At 41.2% G+C, this 19,059-nt stretch overlaps 1 protein-coding gene across 8 annotated transcripts; it reads left to right on the top strand.

Moving 5' to 3' along the window:
• Nucleotides 1-1,722: 1,722 nt before the first annotated feature.
• On the top strand, nt 1,723-18,777 carry FOLR2 (folate receptor beta). 8 transcript variants are annotated; one of them, XM_070490787.1, is made up of 6 exons: nt 1,723-1,895; nt 14,166-14,285; nt 15,497-15,658; nt 17,717-17,905; nt 18,018-18,153; nt 18,312-18,777. In XM_070490787.1, the coding sequence occupies exons 3-6, from the start codon at nt 15,509-15,511 to the stop codon at nt 18,596-18,598; spliced, it is 762 nt and encodes a 253-aa protein (XP_070346888.1). In that variant the 5' UTR covers nt 1,723-1,895; nt 14,166-14,285; nt 15,497-15,508; the 3' UTR covers nt 18,599-18,777. The 8 variants fall into 8 exon arrangements, with proteins under 8 accessions (XP_070346888.1, XP_014697509.2, XP_014697505.2 ...); XM_014842019.3 differs by lacking the exon at nt 1,723-1,895 and adding an exon at nt 15,166-15,211 and having other exon boundaries at nt 14,103-14,285; XM_014842021.3 differs by lacking the exons at nt 1,723-1,895; nt 14,166-14,285 and adding exons at nt 14,356-14,490; nt 15,166-15,211.
• The last annotated feature ends 282 nt before the right edge of the window (nt 18,778-19,059 follow it).

The raw sequence follows: 19,059 nt of genomic DNA, 5'->3' as shown, positions 1-19,059 counted from the left end.
GGCTATAAGACAGACAATAACACACTTTGGCAAGGTTGTGGAGAAATTGGAACCCTCATACATTGCTGATGGAAACGTAAAATGGTACTGCCCTTTGGAAAACAGTGTGGCAATTTATCAAATAGTTAATTGTAGGGGCCGCCCCAGTGGCGCAGTGGTTAAGTTTACACGTTCTGCTTGGGCGGCCCAGGGTTCACCAGTTCAGATCCCGTGTTTGGACCTGTGCACTGCTTGTCGGGGCCATGCTGTGGTAGGCATCCCACATAAAATAGAGGAAGATGGGCATGGATGTTAGCTCAGGGCCAGTTTTCCTCAGCAAAAAGAGGAGGGTTGACGGCAGATGTTAGCTCAGGGCTAATCTTCCTCAAAAAAAACCCCCAAAAACGTTAACTGTAAAACTGTCTTACAACACAGCAATTCCACTTCTAAGTATCTACTCAAGAGAAATGAAAATATACATCCATATGAAGACTCCCATGTGAATATTCATAGCAACATTATTCAAAATAGCCCCAAACTGGTAATAACCTAAATGTCCATCAACTGGTGAATGGACAGAGAAAATGTGTTGTATCCATACAATGGAATATTATTCAGCAATAAAAAGTAACACATGCCCTGTCATGGATAAACCTTAAAAACATTATGCTAAGTGAAACATTATACTAAAGTGAAAGCCCACTTGTATGAAGTCCAGAAAAAGTAAATTTATAGAGACAGAAAGTAGATTAGTGGTTGCCTGGGTCTGGATTTAGGAACAGAGATTAACTATAAATGGGCATGAGCGGGGAGGAAAATGTTCTAAGACTCATTTACGGTGAGGTTGCACCACTTGGCAAAATCATTGTAAACTTTAAGTAGGTAAATTTTATGATATGTAAAATGAATGAATGAATGATTGCCTATAGGATACTCTCCTTTGCAATGGGAGCATATAGGTAATCTGATTCTGATTTTTCTGTGTGTGTGTGTGAGGAAGATTGGCCCTGAGCTAACATCTGTGCCAATCTTCCTCTATTTTATGTGGGACGCCGCCACAGCATGGCTTGATAAGCGGTGCTAGGTCTGCACCGGGGATCCAAACCTGCAAACCCCAGGCTGCTGAAGTAGAGCACGTGAACTCAACCATTACGCCACTGGGCTGGCCCCTGTGATTCTGATTTTGTGGGGTGTGCCCATGAAGGGGCATATTCTAAGGAATTTAGCATCTGGCTCCATCAAAATCTATCATCTGAGCCAAACGTTGAGTTGGAACAACACGGCAATCAAGGAGGGAGTCTGTTTTGGGTGTAGATGTAGACAACACCAATAGAGATATTTAGGAGAGTGGCCCATTGACCAAAGACGTTTTTAGAGAGAGTGTTTGTTCCAGTTGGCACAAGTATGGTCTACTAAATTGAGGGCTAGAGACCAGAGCCAGGGGAGAGGAAAAGGGCTGCAGCATATGACTAATCAAAAAAAGAACATGAAGCACATTACCAAAAATAGCGACACAATAACCACAATCACAGCTCCTTCATCAACTTCACTCATTCCTTTAAAATTAGTTCTTATTACCTGTTCGTGGCCTAGCATCTCCCTCCTTAGAAGTCCTATGCTCCAGGGCAGGAATTTTTCTGGAACTCTCAAGCCTCAGGGCTCTGACAGGTTGAATCATCTAAGTGTTAGTTATGGTGGTGATGTCAGGTCTATGAGTCTATTTTCCTGTCAGTCAATTACAGCAGAGTCTTTAGGAAAACAAAGGAGAGAAGAGGAACTCTTTGTTGACGGGACCAAATGATCTAGTAAACCTATGAATGTCCGATAGCAGAATGAAAGAGAGAAGAATTTTCAATGGGGTGTCATGCAGCAGATGGTGAAGCTACTGGTGACTGCTGTCTTTCACCGCGTCTCAGGTAACGGCTACTTTGAGGAGAACATTCAGAACCTGGGGAAGGAGATTTTGTCTTCTCCACCAAATTATTTTTGATAATTCCCTTTGTCCTGTTTATTTGCCTGAGCTGTGTGAGTGATACGGACAGTGTATGTATTTAGAAGTCTTGAGGGACATACATTCTATTTTGTAAGATGGACACTAAAATTACTATCAATAATAAAAGGTCATTTTAAACAAAGGCATAAAATCATCTTGGAAATAAATTTGTTGACAGTCATCATTCGCACACTTGCATGTGAACGCGAGTATGCCTTTACTCATTTGGGAGGAGCCGCAATCACTGAAAATTCACAGTTACAAGCATTTACCTTGTATAAAAGTCATCTAGAAAGAATGAGCTCCTCTCTTTGCTGTGACTTCTTCCTCTGCAACGTGGGACGCGATGAACAGGGCAGCTCTTATAATGCTGATAAGCTAATTTTAAAAACATGGAGCATACCAATTATACCTAATTATTTTTAGCATCTCTCCTTGTATCCTTCTTTACTTATGAGTGCCATGCTGTGAGTGAGCAAGTTTTTTGTGTATTCTAGCAGCTGTCTGGGAAGTGTCAAGTTGATTTTGGTGTAAAAGTTGCCTTGATAGTTTTATTCTTCTGAATTTATGGCCTGATCTCGGACAAGGGAAACAGAAAAAAAGTGTTGTCAGGAAACAGCCTTAGTCTTGGTTGTGTTATCAATAAGAAAACTATATTTTATAACAACCTCGTCATTAAGAATTTTAGCTTCTCTAGAATTGAGGATTCCTATTATTTTGTGTTACAACATGACCTGAGAGCATGATATGAATCAGTACAAAGTCAAAAAACTTAGCATGCTTTTTGAGAAGTTAAAGTTCACATTTAGGCTGGGTAAGCATCTACACTCTGCTCTAATGGGAATATACACAGGAAATAAGCAAACAAAAAACTTTATCTCTTCATGTTAAAGGTAGACTGTATACTCAAAGGCCGTTTTTCTTATGAGCGACCAATATTGATTAAAGCTTTATACTTCTTAAAATAGAAGTAATCGAAGAAGCACTTCTGGAATGGCAGAGTAAGGACATCTGAAAACCCACTCCACAAAAGCAGTAACACTGGCAAAAATTGTCAAAATCAACTTTTCCAGAACTCTGGAAATGATAACCAAAGCTTTCAACAAATCTAAGGAGAATTTGTTCAAGGAAAATGGCTGAATCTCAGTAGGAACAGTGAGCTTTGTGGCATTTTGACTTGCTTTTTCCCCCCGTCCTCCTCTCCTCAGCTCCATGGTGGCCTCCCAAATCAGTAGTCTCACACCTACAGTAGCTAAGAAAACCAGCGGCCGAGCAGCCACTAGAGGGGGCAGAGTGGGTATGGAACTCCCCCCCAAAGCCCTCTCCCTAGAGAATTGTCACTATGTTATCTACCTGGAAGCTCCAATTGAGAGCCCCATTCATAAGGCTAGTCTTTATTTGACCTGACACAGCGCTCACACAATGAGAAACCTTATCCCTAGGAGTTTGTCTAAACCATCAACAGCAAATTTTTGACACCCCAGCTGCCTGAGGCAGGAATACCAGTTGAGGCAAACAACAGGCTGGCCAAAAAACTTAAGAGGAATAGCAGTGAATGAGACGTCAATAGACGGCTTTGAAAATTTCTGACACATTCCTGGAGAACTAGAAATCCACTCACATTTGCAGAACTGAGAGTACACCCAGGAAGTCCCTGAGAAGGCTCTGATCACTCATCTGTGGTGACCTTGAGCCCCTGCTCAAGCAGGAAGTGAAGGATAAGGCAGAATAACCTGCCAGAGCATTGAAAGCTTGCTTGAACCAACATACAGAGTCCCTTGGCAAAGAGTAGGAGGCTTACTGCTTCAAGGCATTTAAGGAAGTTTCTATCTAATCACGAGCTGACCACTAAACTAACTGGGCAGAAACTTCAGTGACTACCATGACAAAGACAAGAGACTTTACAGAATTAGTCCATGAAAGTCGATAAACAAATAAACAGGGATGGCATTAAGCCCTGGTTGGGGAGATCTGATTTCCAGAGTTGCCACATTATATTATGTGAAATATCCAGTTTTCAACAAAAAATATGAGACGTGAAAAGAAACAAGAAAGTGTGGCCCATACACAGGGGAAAAAAAGCAGTCAATAGAAAGTGTCCCTGAGGAAGCCCAGATGTTGGACCTATTAGACAAAGACTTTAAATCAGCTATTATAGTGCCAGCCCAGTGGTGTAGTGGTTAAGTTTGCATGCTCCACTTGGGCAGCCTGGGGTTTGCAGGTTCACATCCCGGGCATGGACCTACACATCACTCATCAAGCCACACTGCGGCTGTATCCCACATACAAAATAGAGGAGATTAGCACAGACGTTTGCTCAGGGACAATCTTCCTGACCGAAAATAAGTAAGTAAGTAAATAAATAAATCAGCTATTATAAATAAGAACTGGAGGAAACTATGTCTAAAGAACTCAAGGAAAATATGAAAATGAAACCTCACCAAAGAGAGAATATTAATAAAGAGATAGAAATTATTTTAAAAATGAAATAGAAATTTGGGGTAGAACATTACAATAATTGAAATTAAAAATTTACTAAAACTTCCTCAACTTGATAAAGAATTCTACAAAAAGAAGCGAGAGCTACCACCATACTTAATGGTGAGAAACTTGAAGCTTTCCCACTAAGATCTGGTACAAGGCAAGGATGTCCACTCACCACTCCTTTTCAACTGTATACTAGAAGTTCTAACTAATGCAATAGGACAGGAAAAGGAAACAAAAGGTATACAGATTGGAAAGAAAGAAAGAAAACTGTCTTTGTTCAGAGACAACATGTTTGTCTATAAAGAAAATCCGAAAGAATTGACCAAAAAACTCCTGGAACTAATAAGTGATTATAGCAAGGTTGAAGGATAAAGGTTAATATGAAAAAGTCAATTCCCTCCCCACATACTAGCAATAAACAAATGGAATTTGAAATTTAAAAAAATATATCATTTATAATAGCATCCAGAAAAATGAAATACTGAGGTATAAATCTAACAAACTGTGTGCAAGATCTATATAAGAAAAACAATAACATTATGATGAATGAAATCAAAGAAGAACTAAATAAGTAGAGAGCTATTTCACGTCCATGGATAGGAAAACTCTACATTGTCATGATGTCAGTTATTCCAACATGATCTAAAGATCCAATGCAGTCTCAATCAAAATCCAGCAAGCTACTTTGTAGATACTGACAAACTGATTCTAAAATTTATATGGAGAAGCAAAAGAATCAGAATAGCCAACAAACTATTGAGAAGAACAAAGTTGGAAGACTGACACTGGCTGACTCCAAGACTTAATATAAAGCTACAGGAATCAAGACAGTGTGGTACGGGCAAAAGAACCGACAAATAGATCAATGAAGCAGAATAGAGAGCCTGCAAATCGACCCACATAAATATACCTAACTGATCTTTGACAAAGGAGCAAAGGCCATACAATGGAGCAAAGATAGTCTTTTCAACGAATGTTGCTGGAACAAGTGGACAGCAACAAGCAAAAGGATGAATCTAGACATAGACCTTACACCCTTCACAAAAAGTAACTTAAAATGAATCACAGACCCATATGGATTGCAGATGCAAAACTATAAAACTTCTGTAACGTAAGAGAAAATCTAGGTGATCTTGGGTTTGGTGATGATTTTTAAGATACAAAACTAAAAGCATGATCCATGAAAGAAAAAATTGATACGCTAGACTTAATTAAAATTAAAAATTTCTGCTCTGTGAAAGATATTGTCAAGAGAATGAAAAGACAAGCCACAGACTTGGAGAAAGTATTTGCAAAACACATATCTGATAAAGGACTGCTATCCAAAATATGCAAAGAACTTTTAAAACTCAATAAGAAAACAACCTGATTTAAAAATGGGCCGAAACTTTAATTAACAGACACCTCACTAAAGAAGATAAACAGATGGCAAATAAGCATATGAAAAGATGCTCCACATCATATATCATCAGAGAAATTGCAAGTTAAAACAATAATGAGATAACACTACACACCTATTAGAATGGCCAGAATCTGGAACACAAACGCTGGAGAGGATGTGGAGTAACAGGAACTTTCATTTATTGCTGGTGGGAATGCAAAATGGTACAGCCACTTTGGACGACAGTTTGGCAGTGTCTTGCAAAACTAAACATACTCTTACCATACAATCCAGCAATCATGCTCCTTAGTATTTAGCCAAATATGTTGAAAACTTATGTCCACACAAAAATCTGCACATGGATATTTATAGAAGCTTTATTTATAACTGCCAAACCTTGGAAGCAACCAAGATATCCTTCAGTAGGTGAATGGATAAATAAAATGTAGTACATCCAGACAATGGAATATTATTTAGCATTAAAAGGAAATGAACTACCAAGCCATGAAAAGACATGGAGGAACCTTAAATGCGTACTACTAAGTGAAGAAGCCAACATGAAAAGGCTACCTACTGTATGATTCCAGCTATATGACATTCTGGAAAAGGCAACAACTATGGAGATCAGTGGTTGCTAGGGGTTGGGAGGATGGAAGGACGAATAGGCAGAGCACAGAGTATTTTTAGAGTGAAAATAGTCTGGATGATAGGAATACACACCATTATACATTTGCCCAAACTTAAAGAATGTGCAACACCAAGAATGAACCCTAATGTAAACTACGGACTTTGGGTGATTAAGATGCATCAGTGTAGGATGTTTATAATGGAGCAAGCTATGCATATGGCAGGATGGGGTAGGGAGCATATGGAAAATCTCTGTACCTCCCCCTCAATTTTATTGTGAACCTTAAGCTTCTCTAAAAAAATAAAGGTGAATTAAAAAATATTTACTAGACGTGCTCAGCATCAGATCTGAAGTGGCAGAAGAAAGAATCTACAAACTTGAAGACAGAAAATAGAAATCATCCATTTTTAAATACAAAAAGAATGAAGAAAAATGAACAGAGCCTCAGGGACCTGTGGAAATACCATAAAGCACACTGAAATGTGCACAACAGGACTCCTAGAAGGAGCAGAGAGAGTAAAGGCATAAATAATATTTGGAGAAATCATGGTCAATGCCTCTCAAATTTTATTTAAAACATTAATCTACACATCTAAGCAGGTCAGTGATGTTCAAGTAAGATAAACTCAAAGAAATTCACATTTAAATATACCAGAGTCAAACTACTGAAAGACAAAGAGAGAATCTTGAAAGCAGCAACACAAAAAAGATTCATTTATAAAGGATCCCCAATAAGATTAACTGCTAGTATCTCATTAGAAACGATGAAGGCCAGGAGGCAGTGGGGTGGCTTACATTGGTCTCCTCTGATCCATGGCGGATACATTCCAAGACCTCCAGTGGATGCCTGAAACCATGGATAGTACTGAACCCTACATTTACTACGTTTTTTCCTGGCTAAGGGGCTAACAGGAGGGTAGTGCATACAGTGTGGATACACTGGACAAAGAGATGATTCATGTCCTGGGCAGGGCAGAGCAGGACAGTTCGAGATTTCATCACACTACTCAGAACAGCACACAACTTAAAACTTACAAATTGGGGCCAGCCCCATGGCCAAGTGGTTACATTCACGCACTCTGCTTCTGCAGCCCGGAGTTCACTGGTTCAGATCCTGGGCATGGATCAGTATGGCTCATCAAGCCATACTGAGGCAGTGTCCCACATAGAAGAACTAGAAGAGCCTACAACCAGGATATACAACTATGTACTGGGATCCCTTGGGGAGGAAAAAAAGAAGAGGAAAACTGGCAACAGATGTTAGCTCAGGGCCAATCTTCCTCACCAAAAAAATTAAAATTAAAAAACCTTGCTAATTGTTTATTTCTGGAATTTTTTTCATTTAATACTTTTGGACTACAGTTGACTGCAGGTAACTGAAACCACAGAAAGAGAAACTGTGGATAAAGGAGGACTACTGTATTCAAAATGCTGAAAGGAAAAGACTGTCAACCTAGAATTTTATAACCAGAAAAACTATCCTTCAAAAATGAAGGAGAAATTAAGATTATGCAAGTAAATCAAAACTGAGAGAATGTGTCACCAGCAGACTTTCCTTATAAGAAATACTAAAGTTTGTCCTTTGGGCTGAAATGAATGGACACTGACAGTAACTTGAATCCACAGGAAGAAATGAAGAGCACCAATAAAAGTTACCACATAGAAAAATATAAAATATGGCATAAACGTATTTATGTTGTAACTCTTTTCTTATCCTATCTAATGGAAAAAGACAGCTGCATAAAGTAATAATTATAAAACTGTGTTGATATGCTTATAATGTATAAAATGTAATTTGTGTGATGATAATAGTACAAAGCAGTGGAGGAGGAAATGAAGTTATATTGGAGCAAAGTTTTGAACACTCTTGAAACTTAGTTGATATTATCTGAACTAGACTGGTATAAATTGTGATATTAATTGTAATCCCAGAGCAACTACTAAGAAAAAAATCAAAGAATATAGGAAAAGAAACAACAGAGGAATTAAAACAATACACTTGAAAATATCTATTAAACACAAAAATAAGGTAGTGATGGAGGAACAAAAAAGACAAAAGACATATATAAAACAAATAATTATATAATGTCATAAACCAATGTTACCTCAACAAAAAATAAATAAATAATAAACCAAACAAAAACCAAATAAAATTGCAGATGTAAAACCCATAGCATTAGTAATTACATTGTATATAAAAAGATTAAATACTCCAATAAAAAGGCAGAGGTTGGCAGATAAAAAAAATCATTATCCAACTATATGCTGCCTACATTGGCCACACTTTAGATTCATAGACACAAAAAGTTGAACTTAAAAGGATGGAAAAAGATATATCACCCAACAAATAACCAAAGGATATCTGGAGCAGCTATGATGATATCAGACAAAAAGAATTTAAAACAAAAATTGTTAAGAAGCAAAGAAAGGGGGCCAGCCCAGTGGTGTAGTGATTAACTTTGCATGCTAAGCTTTGGTGGCCTGAGGTTCACAAGTTTGGATCCTGAGTGTGGACATAGCACTGCTTGTCAAGCCACACTGTGGTGGCGTCTCACATAAAATAGAGGAAGTTTGGCACAGATGTTAGCTCAGGGACAATCCTCCTTACAAAAACCAAAACCAAACCAAATCAAACCAACAAACAAACAAGAAGCAAAGAAAGGCATCTCACAGTGGTAAAGTGTCAATCCATCAGGAACACATAACAATTACAAACACAAATGCACCAAATAACAGAGTCCCAAAATACACAAAGTAAAAACTGACAGGATCGAAGAGAGAACTACACAATTCAACAGTAACAGTTGGAGATTTCAATACCTCCTACCAATAATGAATAGAATAACTAGGCAAAGATCAACAGGGAAGACCTAGCAGATACCTATAGAATATGCCAACAAACAACATAAGAATATACATTCTTCTCAAGCGCCTATGGAACATCATATGTTAGCCAATAAAAAAGGCACGAATACATTTAAAGTAATTGAAATAATACAAAGTATGTTCTCTGACTACAGTGGAACGGAATTGGAAATCAATAAGAGAAAGATTTAGGAAATGCACGAATATGTGAAAATTAAACAACAAACTCCTAAATAATCAATGAGTCAAAGAATACATCACAAGAGACATTAGAAAATACTTTAAGATAAATGAAATGAAAATGCAAAATATCAAAACTTATGAGACGTAGCTAAAGCAGTGCTTAGAGGGAAATTTAGGGCCGTAAATGCCCATATTAAAAATAGAAGAGGCCAGCCCCATGGCCTAGTGGTTAAGTTCGGTGCGCTCTACTTTGGTGGTCCAGGTTCGGTTCCCAGGCATGGACCTACACCACTTGTCAGTGGCCACGTTTTGGCAGTGACCCACATACAAAATAGAGGAAGACTGGCACAGATGTTAGGAACATTCACCCTGAGCAAAAAAAGGAAGAAAGAAAGATTATTAAATCAATAATCTAACCTACTATCTTAAAAAAAAGAGAAAAAGAGCAAAATAAACCTAAAGCTAGCAGAAAGAAGGAAATAATAAAGACTAAAGCAAAAACAAATGGAATAGAGGATGGTAAAACAAGAGAAAAATCAACAAAACCAAGAGTTGATTCTTTGAGAATATTAACAAACTGATAAACCTTTAGCTAGATTGATCAAGATAAAAAGAGAGAATCAAATTACTAAAATCAGGAATAAAGGAGGAGATGTCACTATTGTCCTTATAGAAATATAAAGCATTGTAGGAGAATACTATGAACAATTGTATGCAAATAAATTAGAAAAAAATAAATGAAATAGACAACTTCCTAGAAAGATACAAACTACCAAAGATGACACGAGAAGAAGTAAAAAATCTAAATATACCTATAACAAGTAAAGAGACTGAATTAGTAATTTTAAAACTTCGCACAAAGAAAAGCTCAAGCCCAGATGGCCTTAGTGGTGCATTATATCAAATGTTTAAAGACTAATTAAGGGGGCCAGCCCTGTGGCCAAGTGGTTGAAGCTCTGCGTTCTCCACTTCAGTGGCTCAGGTTTGCAGGTTTGGATCCCAGGCATGGACCTACAGCACTCATCAGCCATGCTGTAGATGCATCCCACATGCAAAGTAGAGGAAGATTGGCACAGATTAGCTCAGGGCGAATCTTCCTCATGCACAAAAAAGATTAATTAATACCAATCCTTCACAAACTCTTTCAAAGAAGAGGAGGGAACACTTCCAAACTCATTTTATGAGATCAGTATCACCCTGATACAAAATCTGACAAAGACAAAGATATCAGACAAAGAAAAAACTACAGGCCAATATCTCTACGAATAAAGATACAAATATCCTCAACAAAACACTAGCAAACTGAATCCAGCAACATATAGAAAGGATTATACACCATCACCAAGTATGATTAATGCCAAGAATGAAAGTTGATTTAACATCCAAAAATAAATTGATTTAATATGCCATATTACTAGAATAAAGGACAAAACCCACATAATCATCTCACTTGATGCAGAAACACCATTTGACAAAACCCAAAATGTTTTCACGGTAAAAGCAAAACAAAACAAAACGCTGAACAAACTAGGTATAGAAGGGAATTTCCCCAACCTGACACAGGGCATCTATGAAAAACTCACAACTAACGTCACGTTCAACATCAAAAGGCTTTCCTCCTAATATCAGGAATAAGACAAGTATATCCATGCTCATCATGTCTATTCAACATAGCACCAAGATTGTAGCTAGGGCTATTAATCAAGGGGAAAAAAGGCATCCAGACTGGAAAGCAAGAAGTAAAACTAATTCTATTCACAGATGATATGACATTGTATACAGCAAATCCTAAGGAATCCACAAAAACATTATAACCACTCATAAATGAGTTCAGCAAGTTCGTAGGATACCAGATCAATGTGCAAAAATCACTTGTACTTCTATACACTAGCAATGAACAATACGAAAATGAATTTAAGAATACAATTGCGGGGCCGGCCCGGTGGCGCAGCGGTTAAGTTTGCACGTTCCGCTTCTTGGCAGCCTTCCTCAGCAAAAAGAGGAGGACTGGCAGTATTTAGCTGAGGACTAATCTTCCTCAAAAAAAAAAAAAAATACAATTGCATTCATAATAGCATAAAAATAATAAAATACATAGGAATAAATTTAAAAAATGAAGTAAAAGACTTGTACACTGAAAACTACAAAACATCCTCAAAAGAAATTTAAAATCTCAATAAATGGAAAGAATTCCCATGGTCATCAATCAGAAGACTTAATATTGTTAAGAGGGCAATACTCCCCAAATTGATCTATAGATTCAACTCAGTCTTTATCAAAATCCCAGCTGGCTCTTTTGGAGAAATTGACAATCTGGTCCTAAAATCCATATGGACATGCAGGAGACCCATAACAGCCAAAACAATCTCAAAAAACAACAAAGTTGGAGGACTCACACTTCCCAATTTCAAAATTTACTACAAAGCTACAATAATCCAGACAGTGTGGTAGTAGCACAAGGATAGATGTATAGATCAATGGAATAGAACCTAGAGTCCGGACTGTTGACAAGAGTGCCAAGACAACTCAATAGGGGGAAGAATAATTTTTTCAAAATATGGTGCTGGGACACAAGTGGATATTCACAATCAAAAATATAAAATTGGACCCTTATTTTATACCATATACAAAAATTAACTCAAAATGGATCGAAGACCTAGATTTAAGAGCAAAAACTATAGAACTCCTTAAGAAATCACAGGGGAAGAGCTTCCTGACATTGTATTAGGCAATGATTTCTTGGATATGACAGCAAAAGCACAGGCAACAAAAGAAGAAATAGATAAATTTGAATACATCAAAATCAAAAACTTCTGTGCATCAAAGGACAGTTAACAGAGTGAAAAGGCAACCTACAGAATGGGAGGAAATATTTGTAAATCATATATCTGATAACGGGTTAATCCAGAATATATAAGGAACTTCTACAACTCAGCAACAAAAAAACATATAACCTGGTTAAAAAGTGGGCAAACTACTTGAATAGACATTTCTCCAAAGAAGACATACAAATGACCAACAAGCCTATGAAAGATGCTCAACATCATGAATCATTAGGAAAATGCAAACCAAACCACAATGAGATATCACCTCACACCCACTAGGATGGCTTCTATTAAAAAAAAGGCCAGCCCTGGTGGCCTAGTGGTTAAGTTCCATGTGCTCCACATTGGTGGACGAGGTTCGGTTCCCAGGCACAGACCCACACCACTTATCTATCAGTGGCCATGCTATTGGCGGCAGCTCACATACAAAATAGAGGAAGATTGGCAACAGATAGTAGCAGCTCAGGGCGAATCTTCCTCAGCAAAAAGAGGAGGATTGGCAACAGATGTTAGCTCAGGGTGAATCTTCCTCAGCATACACACAAAAAAAACCCCAAAAAAACCCAAAATCCAGAAAATAACAAATGTTGGCAAGGATGTGGAGAAATTGGAACCCTTGTACACTGTTGATGGGAAGGTAAAATTATACAGCTGCTATGGAAAACAGTATGGCAGTTCCTCAAAAATTAAAAACAGAAGTACCACATGATTCAAGTATTCCACTTCTGGGTATATATCCAAAAGAACTGAAAGCAGGGTCCCAAAGAGGTATTTGTTCACCCATGTTCATAGCAGCATTCTTCACAATAGCCAAGAGGCAGAAGCCACCCAAGTGTCCATCGATGGATGCACAGATAAATAATACGTGGTATACACATACAAGGGAATATTACTCAGTTATAGAAAGGAATGAAATTCTGACACATGGGTGAATCTTGAGGACATTATGCTAAGTGAAATGTCACAAAAAGACAAATACTATATGATCCCACTGATATTCGGTACCTAGAGGAGTTAAATTCATAGAGACAGAAAGAGGAATGATGGTTGCCAGGGGCCGGGGGAGGAGGAAATGGGGTAATGTTACCTAACAGGAATAGAGTTTCAGTTTTACAGGATGAAAAAGTTCTGGAGACTGGTTGCACAACAAAATGAATATACTCAACATTACTGAACCGTACATGTAAAAATAGTTAAGACAGTAAATTTCTATATAGTGTGTATTTTACCACAATTTTTAAAATGACCATCAAAAATCAGTTAACTACGTTTACAGAAATGCTTGATGGTGAGATATCATCATTTATCAGATTTGAGACAATTTTTCTCTGTGACCCTTGACTTCTGTGCCCACCTGGCTGCTCATAAATTAACCTGATAGCTGTCATTTAAACTTATCAGTATGTGCGAGGCTTTTCCATATATAATTCTCAACAATGTTTCTGGTGAGCAAACTAAAGCTCAGCAAGGTTCAGTGACATTTCCCAAGGCTGTATGAGGAATGGAGCTATCATTGGGTTCCTAAAACCTCGGTTCTTCTCCACAAAGCCTCATGTCCCTCAAGCTAGCTTTATCCTAATAACCACTTGGGGTACCTCAAAAATTCAGATCCCCCTTAGAGATGAGCAATTCTCTAGATTTCGATGAATGTTGAATGTGTGGATCCTGGAATGAGTAAATTGACCAAGAGATAAATGAAAACAGGAGTTGAATAAATTGACAGACTAATGTAGCCTTGGAGAGGGTGGGGTCTGGAAAAGAAGGAAGAACAGGAGGAGAGCCAAGGAGGAGAATTACATTCTGTGCTTACCAGAACTCTTACAGTCTACCCTGCGCTGAGGTCAGAGACCGCTGGGGACAGTCCAGGGGCCTGGAGCAGTTGCCAGCCTGGAGAGAGGCCAATCTAGACACAGCTGCGTGCTCCCAGCAGCAAAGGAGGCTCAGGCAAGATGCCCTAAGGAGGGAGGGGTGACAGGGGCACTGGCGGGTTTGTGTGTAGGGGAGGGGCCTATCTTTCTTTAGAAAGATCACTCTGGCTTCTGTGGGGAAGGTGACGTGAAGGGGAAGAAATTGGAGGAGGGAAGACCTGACCCTAAACAGAGCCAAGGGAATTGAATTCCAGAAAGATTTTTGGAGGGACCCTTGCAAGGTCTTGTGGATTAACTGCACGTGGGGATGGTGAGGGAGAGGAAGGGGTCTCTGTTCTCAACTTGTAGGTACTTCAGTGACAGAGCCCAAAGGAACAGATCTTTAATAAGTAGGGTTGGGGGGTGAGGAGCAGCCATGAACAGAGAAGGGGGCCGTCACTTTTGCCGGTCCCTCCCATGACTCTAAGTGCTTGTCTGGTTGGCTGCTCCAACATGGGGGATTTTTATGTTATCCCTCAGGCCCAAGGGTCCTTGCATTTGTTTTATGAGGGGTAAGGTAGCGATCTGGTGCATTAGCCTAGAGAGAGCTGAGGAGGCCAGAGTCACGAAGGGAAATGGCTATTAGAGAACAGGAAATGGCTTTCAGAGAACAGGGAAGGAAAAAGCCTGAGCAAGCAAAGCTGTTAAAAATCACCACTCTTTCCGCTTCTGTATCATTTAACCAAACACCAGCCTGTGTGTTCTGTCACTTGATGCTCACGCTGCTCTGGAGAACTCAGCGGAGCTGGGTCACTGCCTTCCCCAGGTTAACAGGGGTTCTAAGCTGGCATGGGAGCCCAGGGGATCCGGGATGTAATGGCAGAGCACTTGCTGGACAAGGATGAGGGCACTGTGTATCTCTGGCCCTTTTCCGGGGAGCAGGGCATCGACGTGAACTATTTCATTACTTTTCTCAGGTAAAGTCCAGAAACAGGGAGGTCTTAAGCCAAGTCCAGAGAAAAGGTGAGAGCACAGGCATCTCCTCCGACTTGGGAAGACTCCCCCAGCGCCCATCTACTAACCCCAGATCCCTTCTGAGCCCTCCAAGCCTGGGGTGAGGGAGCCCCCTTTGCCAACTTTCTCTGCCTCGGCCTCAGGGAGCCTCAGGACCCCAGCAGAGAAGGAAGAGGATCTGCCCCATCCTTCACTGAGGAGATGGGGAGACTGAGGCAGGGGGTGAAGCAGTTACCCTGCATGGAGCTCTCTTTCCTCAGGCCTTGGTGTCCCTAACCACAGCTCCCTCTGCAGGGACAGAAAGACATGGCCTGGAAATTGATACCACTTCTGCTGCTTCTGGCCTGGACAGCCTCCACGTCCAGCGCCCGGGACAGGACAGACCTGCTCAACGTCTGCATGGACGCCAAGCACCACAAGGCAAAGCCGGGCCCTGAGGACAAGCTGCACGACCAGGTGAGGATGGAACGGGGTTCCAGTTGGGGGCCGGTTCTGACAGGGAAGAGGAAGTCAGGGCAGTGAGGGAAGAGTTGAGGGGTCAGACACCCCCAATCCTTATTGCTGTGGGAGAAGATGAAGGTGGGGGGGAGTGGTGGAGGTGATTTTAGACGTGGCCTCCTCAGAAAAGGATACCAGGTCACCAATAACATGGAATAATCATTTCCTGAGCAGCTACTAGGTGTCATGTGTTTTCTGTATGCGATTTCGTATTTCCAGTGGTCCTTTGATGTAGGTAGATGATACTCTCCTCCACATGACACAGTTGAGGAAACTGAGGCCCAGAGAAGCACATGGACACAGAGGAATGGGACATGACCACCCCTTGTGGTGGGGAAGGGGTAGGACTGGGTGGGTCCTCCAGGGGTTTGGAAGGTGAGAGACCGTGGGGGAGGATCGCTCTTCCTGCCTTCACTCTGTGCAGTCCCATGGAGGGCCGAGGGCAGAAGAGGAGAAGGCCCTTCTGACTGTGATACAGGGTGTGGGAGCTGTCCATTCATACATTCTGTAAAAAGGTACGCCAGTTGGTTGCAACCCTCATAGACTGAATGTCTCCTTTTCATGAAAATATTGTTCAGACTCTCTTTTCTATCCTGGAATGAAATTCAAAGCTAATAGAACCTATATGTGCATTTAATTTAAAAACATCAACATAACTCTCTATCTGTAATACAAAGGAGAAGCAAAAAGAAAGTAATTTATAATAAAATCATATACATTTCAACATGTCAGTTCTCTGGTATGACCACATTAGAAATCATTAGGAAATAGCATGTTTGCTTTATTCACAAAATCACTATGAATGGGGCAGCCACAAATGACGATGGATACAGGTGTAATCGACTGACAATTTAAATGCTATAAGATACTCTAAGCAGTGTTGCCATGGAGGATAGAATTTTCTAAAATAGTGAAGAACTCCAATAAAACAAAACAAAAAACTTAGTACTATCCTCCTTTTCATGGTATTTGCAGTCTTGGAAAACCCATTCTATGTTAAAAACTTGCTAAAATTTGGTATGTCTATTGGTAAGATGGAGTTTGATTTAGCTTTAGGAAATCATTAAGTAGGTCTTTCATTTACTTTTTTTTCCTTCTTTTTCTCCCCAAAGCCCCCCCAGTACATAGCTGTATATTTTTGTTGTGGGTCCTTCTAATTGTGGCATGTGGGATGCCGCCTCAGCATGACCTGATGAGCGGTGCCATGTCCAAGCCCAAGATTGGAACCATGAAACCCTTGGCCGCTGAAGCGGAGTGCACGAACTTAACCACTTGGCCACGGGGCCAGCCCCTCATTTACTTTTCTCAGCAAACATTTTTGTGGGCCTGCTATGTGTCTGGCACTGACCCAGTACTGGGGACACAGATCCTAATAACTGCTGAGAATAAAGCTCTTCAACATGCAGTATTGCATAGCTTGTTTCTTTTCTCTTTTGCTCAAAATGTCACCTTCCAGTGAGGCTTTTCACAACCACCCTATTTAAAATGTCAACCATCATCCCATACTCCACATTCCCATTCCTGGCTGTAATTTTTTCCATATAGCTGATCATGTCCTGACACACCATATTTTTTCTCTTTTAGTTTCTTACTGTCTGTCTCTCCTGATCAGAATGTAAGTCCCATGAACACATATTTCTGTCTGTTTTGTTCTCTGCTGTAATCTCAGCATCTAGGACAGTGATTGACATAGAATTGGTACTCAATAATTATTTTTTTAATGAATAAACAAATTAAAGAAATTTTTATAAAATGCTAAGGGCTGAATAAATGATGGCTACTGTTCCCCCAAGACAGGGTTTCCTCCTAGGCTCCCACAACCCTCTGTTCACACTGTGGTAATTGAGTCTCTCCCCAGACAGGAGTTACTGGAGGCCAAGGACAGAGGGGTGCTCACAGCAAGTGTTCCTAGGACAACCTACCTTGGGCAGGAGAGCAAGAACCAAATGGGGGGAGGCTAGAGGTGGCAGAAGGCTGTGGTGGGGGAGGACCTAGTCCTGCGTCTTGCCCTCCCAGTGCAGTCCCTGGAAAAAGAACGCCTGCTGCTCGGTCAACACCAGCCGGGAGCTGCACAAGGACACCTCCCTCCTGTACAACTTTAACTGGGACCACTGCGGCAAGATGGAGCCCGCCTGCAAGCGCCACTTCATCCAGGACACCTGCCTCTATGAGTGCTCCCCCAACCTGGGGCCCTGGATCCAGCAGGTACGCGTGTCTCCCTCACCCCAGCCCAGCAGGCTGCCTTCCAGCTCAGTTAAGGCTGCACATGCCAACATCCCTGGCTGAGAGGAGCCCTCTCTCCCCACCTCCCATCCAGGTGGACCAGAGCTGGCGCAAAGAGCGTTTCCTGGACGTGCCCCTGTGCAAAGAGGACTGTGAGAGCTGGTGGGAGGCCTGCCGCACCTCCTACACTTGCAAGAGCAACTGGCACAAGGGCTGGGACTGGACCTCAGGTGAGGGCTTGGCGGTGGGGAGATGGAGGCGGGGTTTGGAAAACAGGGAGGGGGGGCGTTTGAGGATTTGGGGTTGGGTGTGGATTTCTGGGAGTGGCCAGAAATGAGCTTTGGGCCCAGGGGCTGAATGTCTGCACCCACCCTCTCTCCCCCTGCAGGGTCTAACAAGTGTCCAGCTGAGGCCACCTGCCGCACATTTGAGTCCTACTTCCCCACGCCTGCTGCCCTGTGTGAGGAACTCTGGAGTCACTCCTACAAGGTCAGCAACTACAGCCGAGGGAGTGGCCGCTGCATCCAGATGTGGTTCAACCCGGCCCAGGGCAACCCCAACGAGGAGGTGGCGAGGTTCTATGCCTTGGCCGTGACTGCTGGGGCCATGTCCCATGGGATGGGGCCTCTCCTGCTCAGCCTGGCCCTGATGCCGCAGCTCTGGCTCCTTGGCTGAGCCCAGCCCTCCACAGACATCCCCTCTGCCTGTCCCCAGCTTTGAATGACCAGGCTAGGCTCAGCTCAGCTCCTAAGCATGCCTTCATCCACTACCCATCCCTCTGTCATCCAGTTCCTGCTCCATGGCGGGGTTCGGGGGTTCTCTGACAGCCAGTTCCAGTAAAAAGAACAACACAACCACGTCTGATGAATTATTTTGGTTGTGAGTTTGTGGGTGGGTAGGGGACAGATTCCATAGCTTTTGGATTCCTTCACATTAGAGAAATGAGATCTTGATTTCAGTCTCAGCTCTGCTACTGTGTGTGTGAAAGTGAAATAGTTGCTTGACTGCCCAAACCTTAGTTTCCTCCTTAATCAAATGGGGACAATAATCCTTCCTTCCCTCAGGGTTGTGAAATATAAAGGAGCTGTTGCCTAGAAAGTGTGTGAGCCCAGTGCCTGCACATAATAGTGCTCAGG

The sequence above is a fragment of the Equus asinus genome, chromosome 20 (assembly GCF_041296235.1).
Source record: "Equus asinus isolate D_3611 breed Donkey chromosome 20, EquAss-T2T_v2, whole genome shotgun sequence".
NCBI classification, from domain to species: Eukaryota; Metazoa; Chordata; class Mammalia; order Perissodactyla; family Equidae; genus Equus; species Equus asinus.
Note: the sequence above shows the minus strand (reverse complement) of the source record. Positions and strands in the feature narration are given on the sequence as shown.

Coding starts and splice junctions, on each gene's coding strand:
- FOLR2 (XM_070490787.1), top strand. CDS start 15,509: ATGGCCTGGAAATTGATACCACTTCTGCTGCTTCTGGCCTGGACAGCC. Junction 17,906..18,017: donor TGGGGCCCTGGATCCAGCAG/GTACGCGTGTCT, acceptor CCTCCCATCCAG/GTGGACCAGAGCTGGCGCAA. Junction 18,154..18,311: donor GGGCTGGGACTGGACCTCAG/GTGAGGGCTTGG, acceptor CTCCCCCTGCAG/GGTCTAACAAGTGTCCAGCT.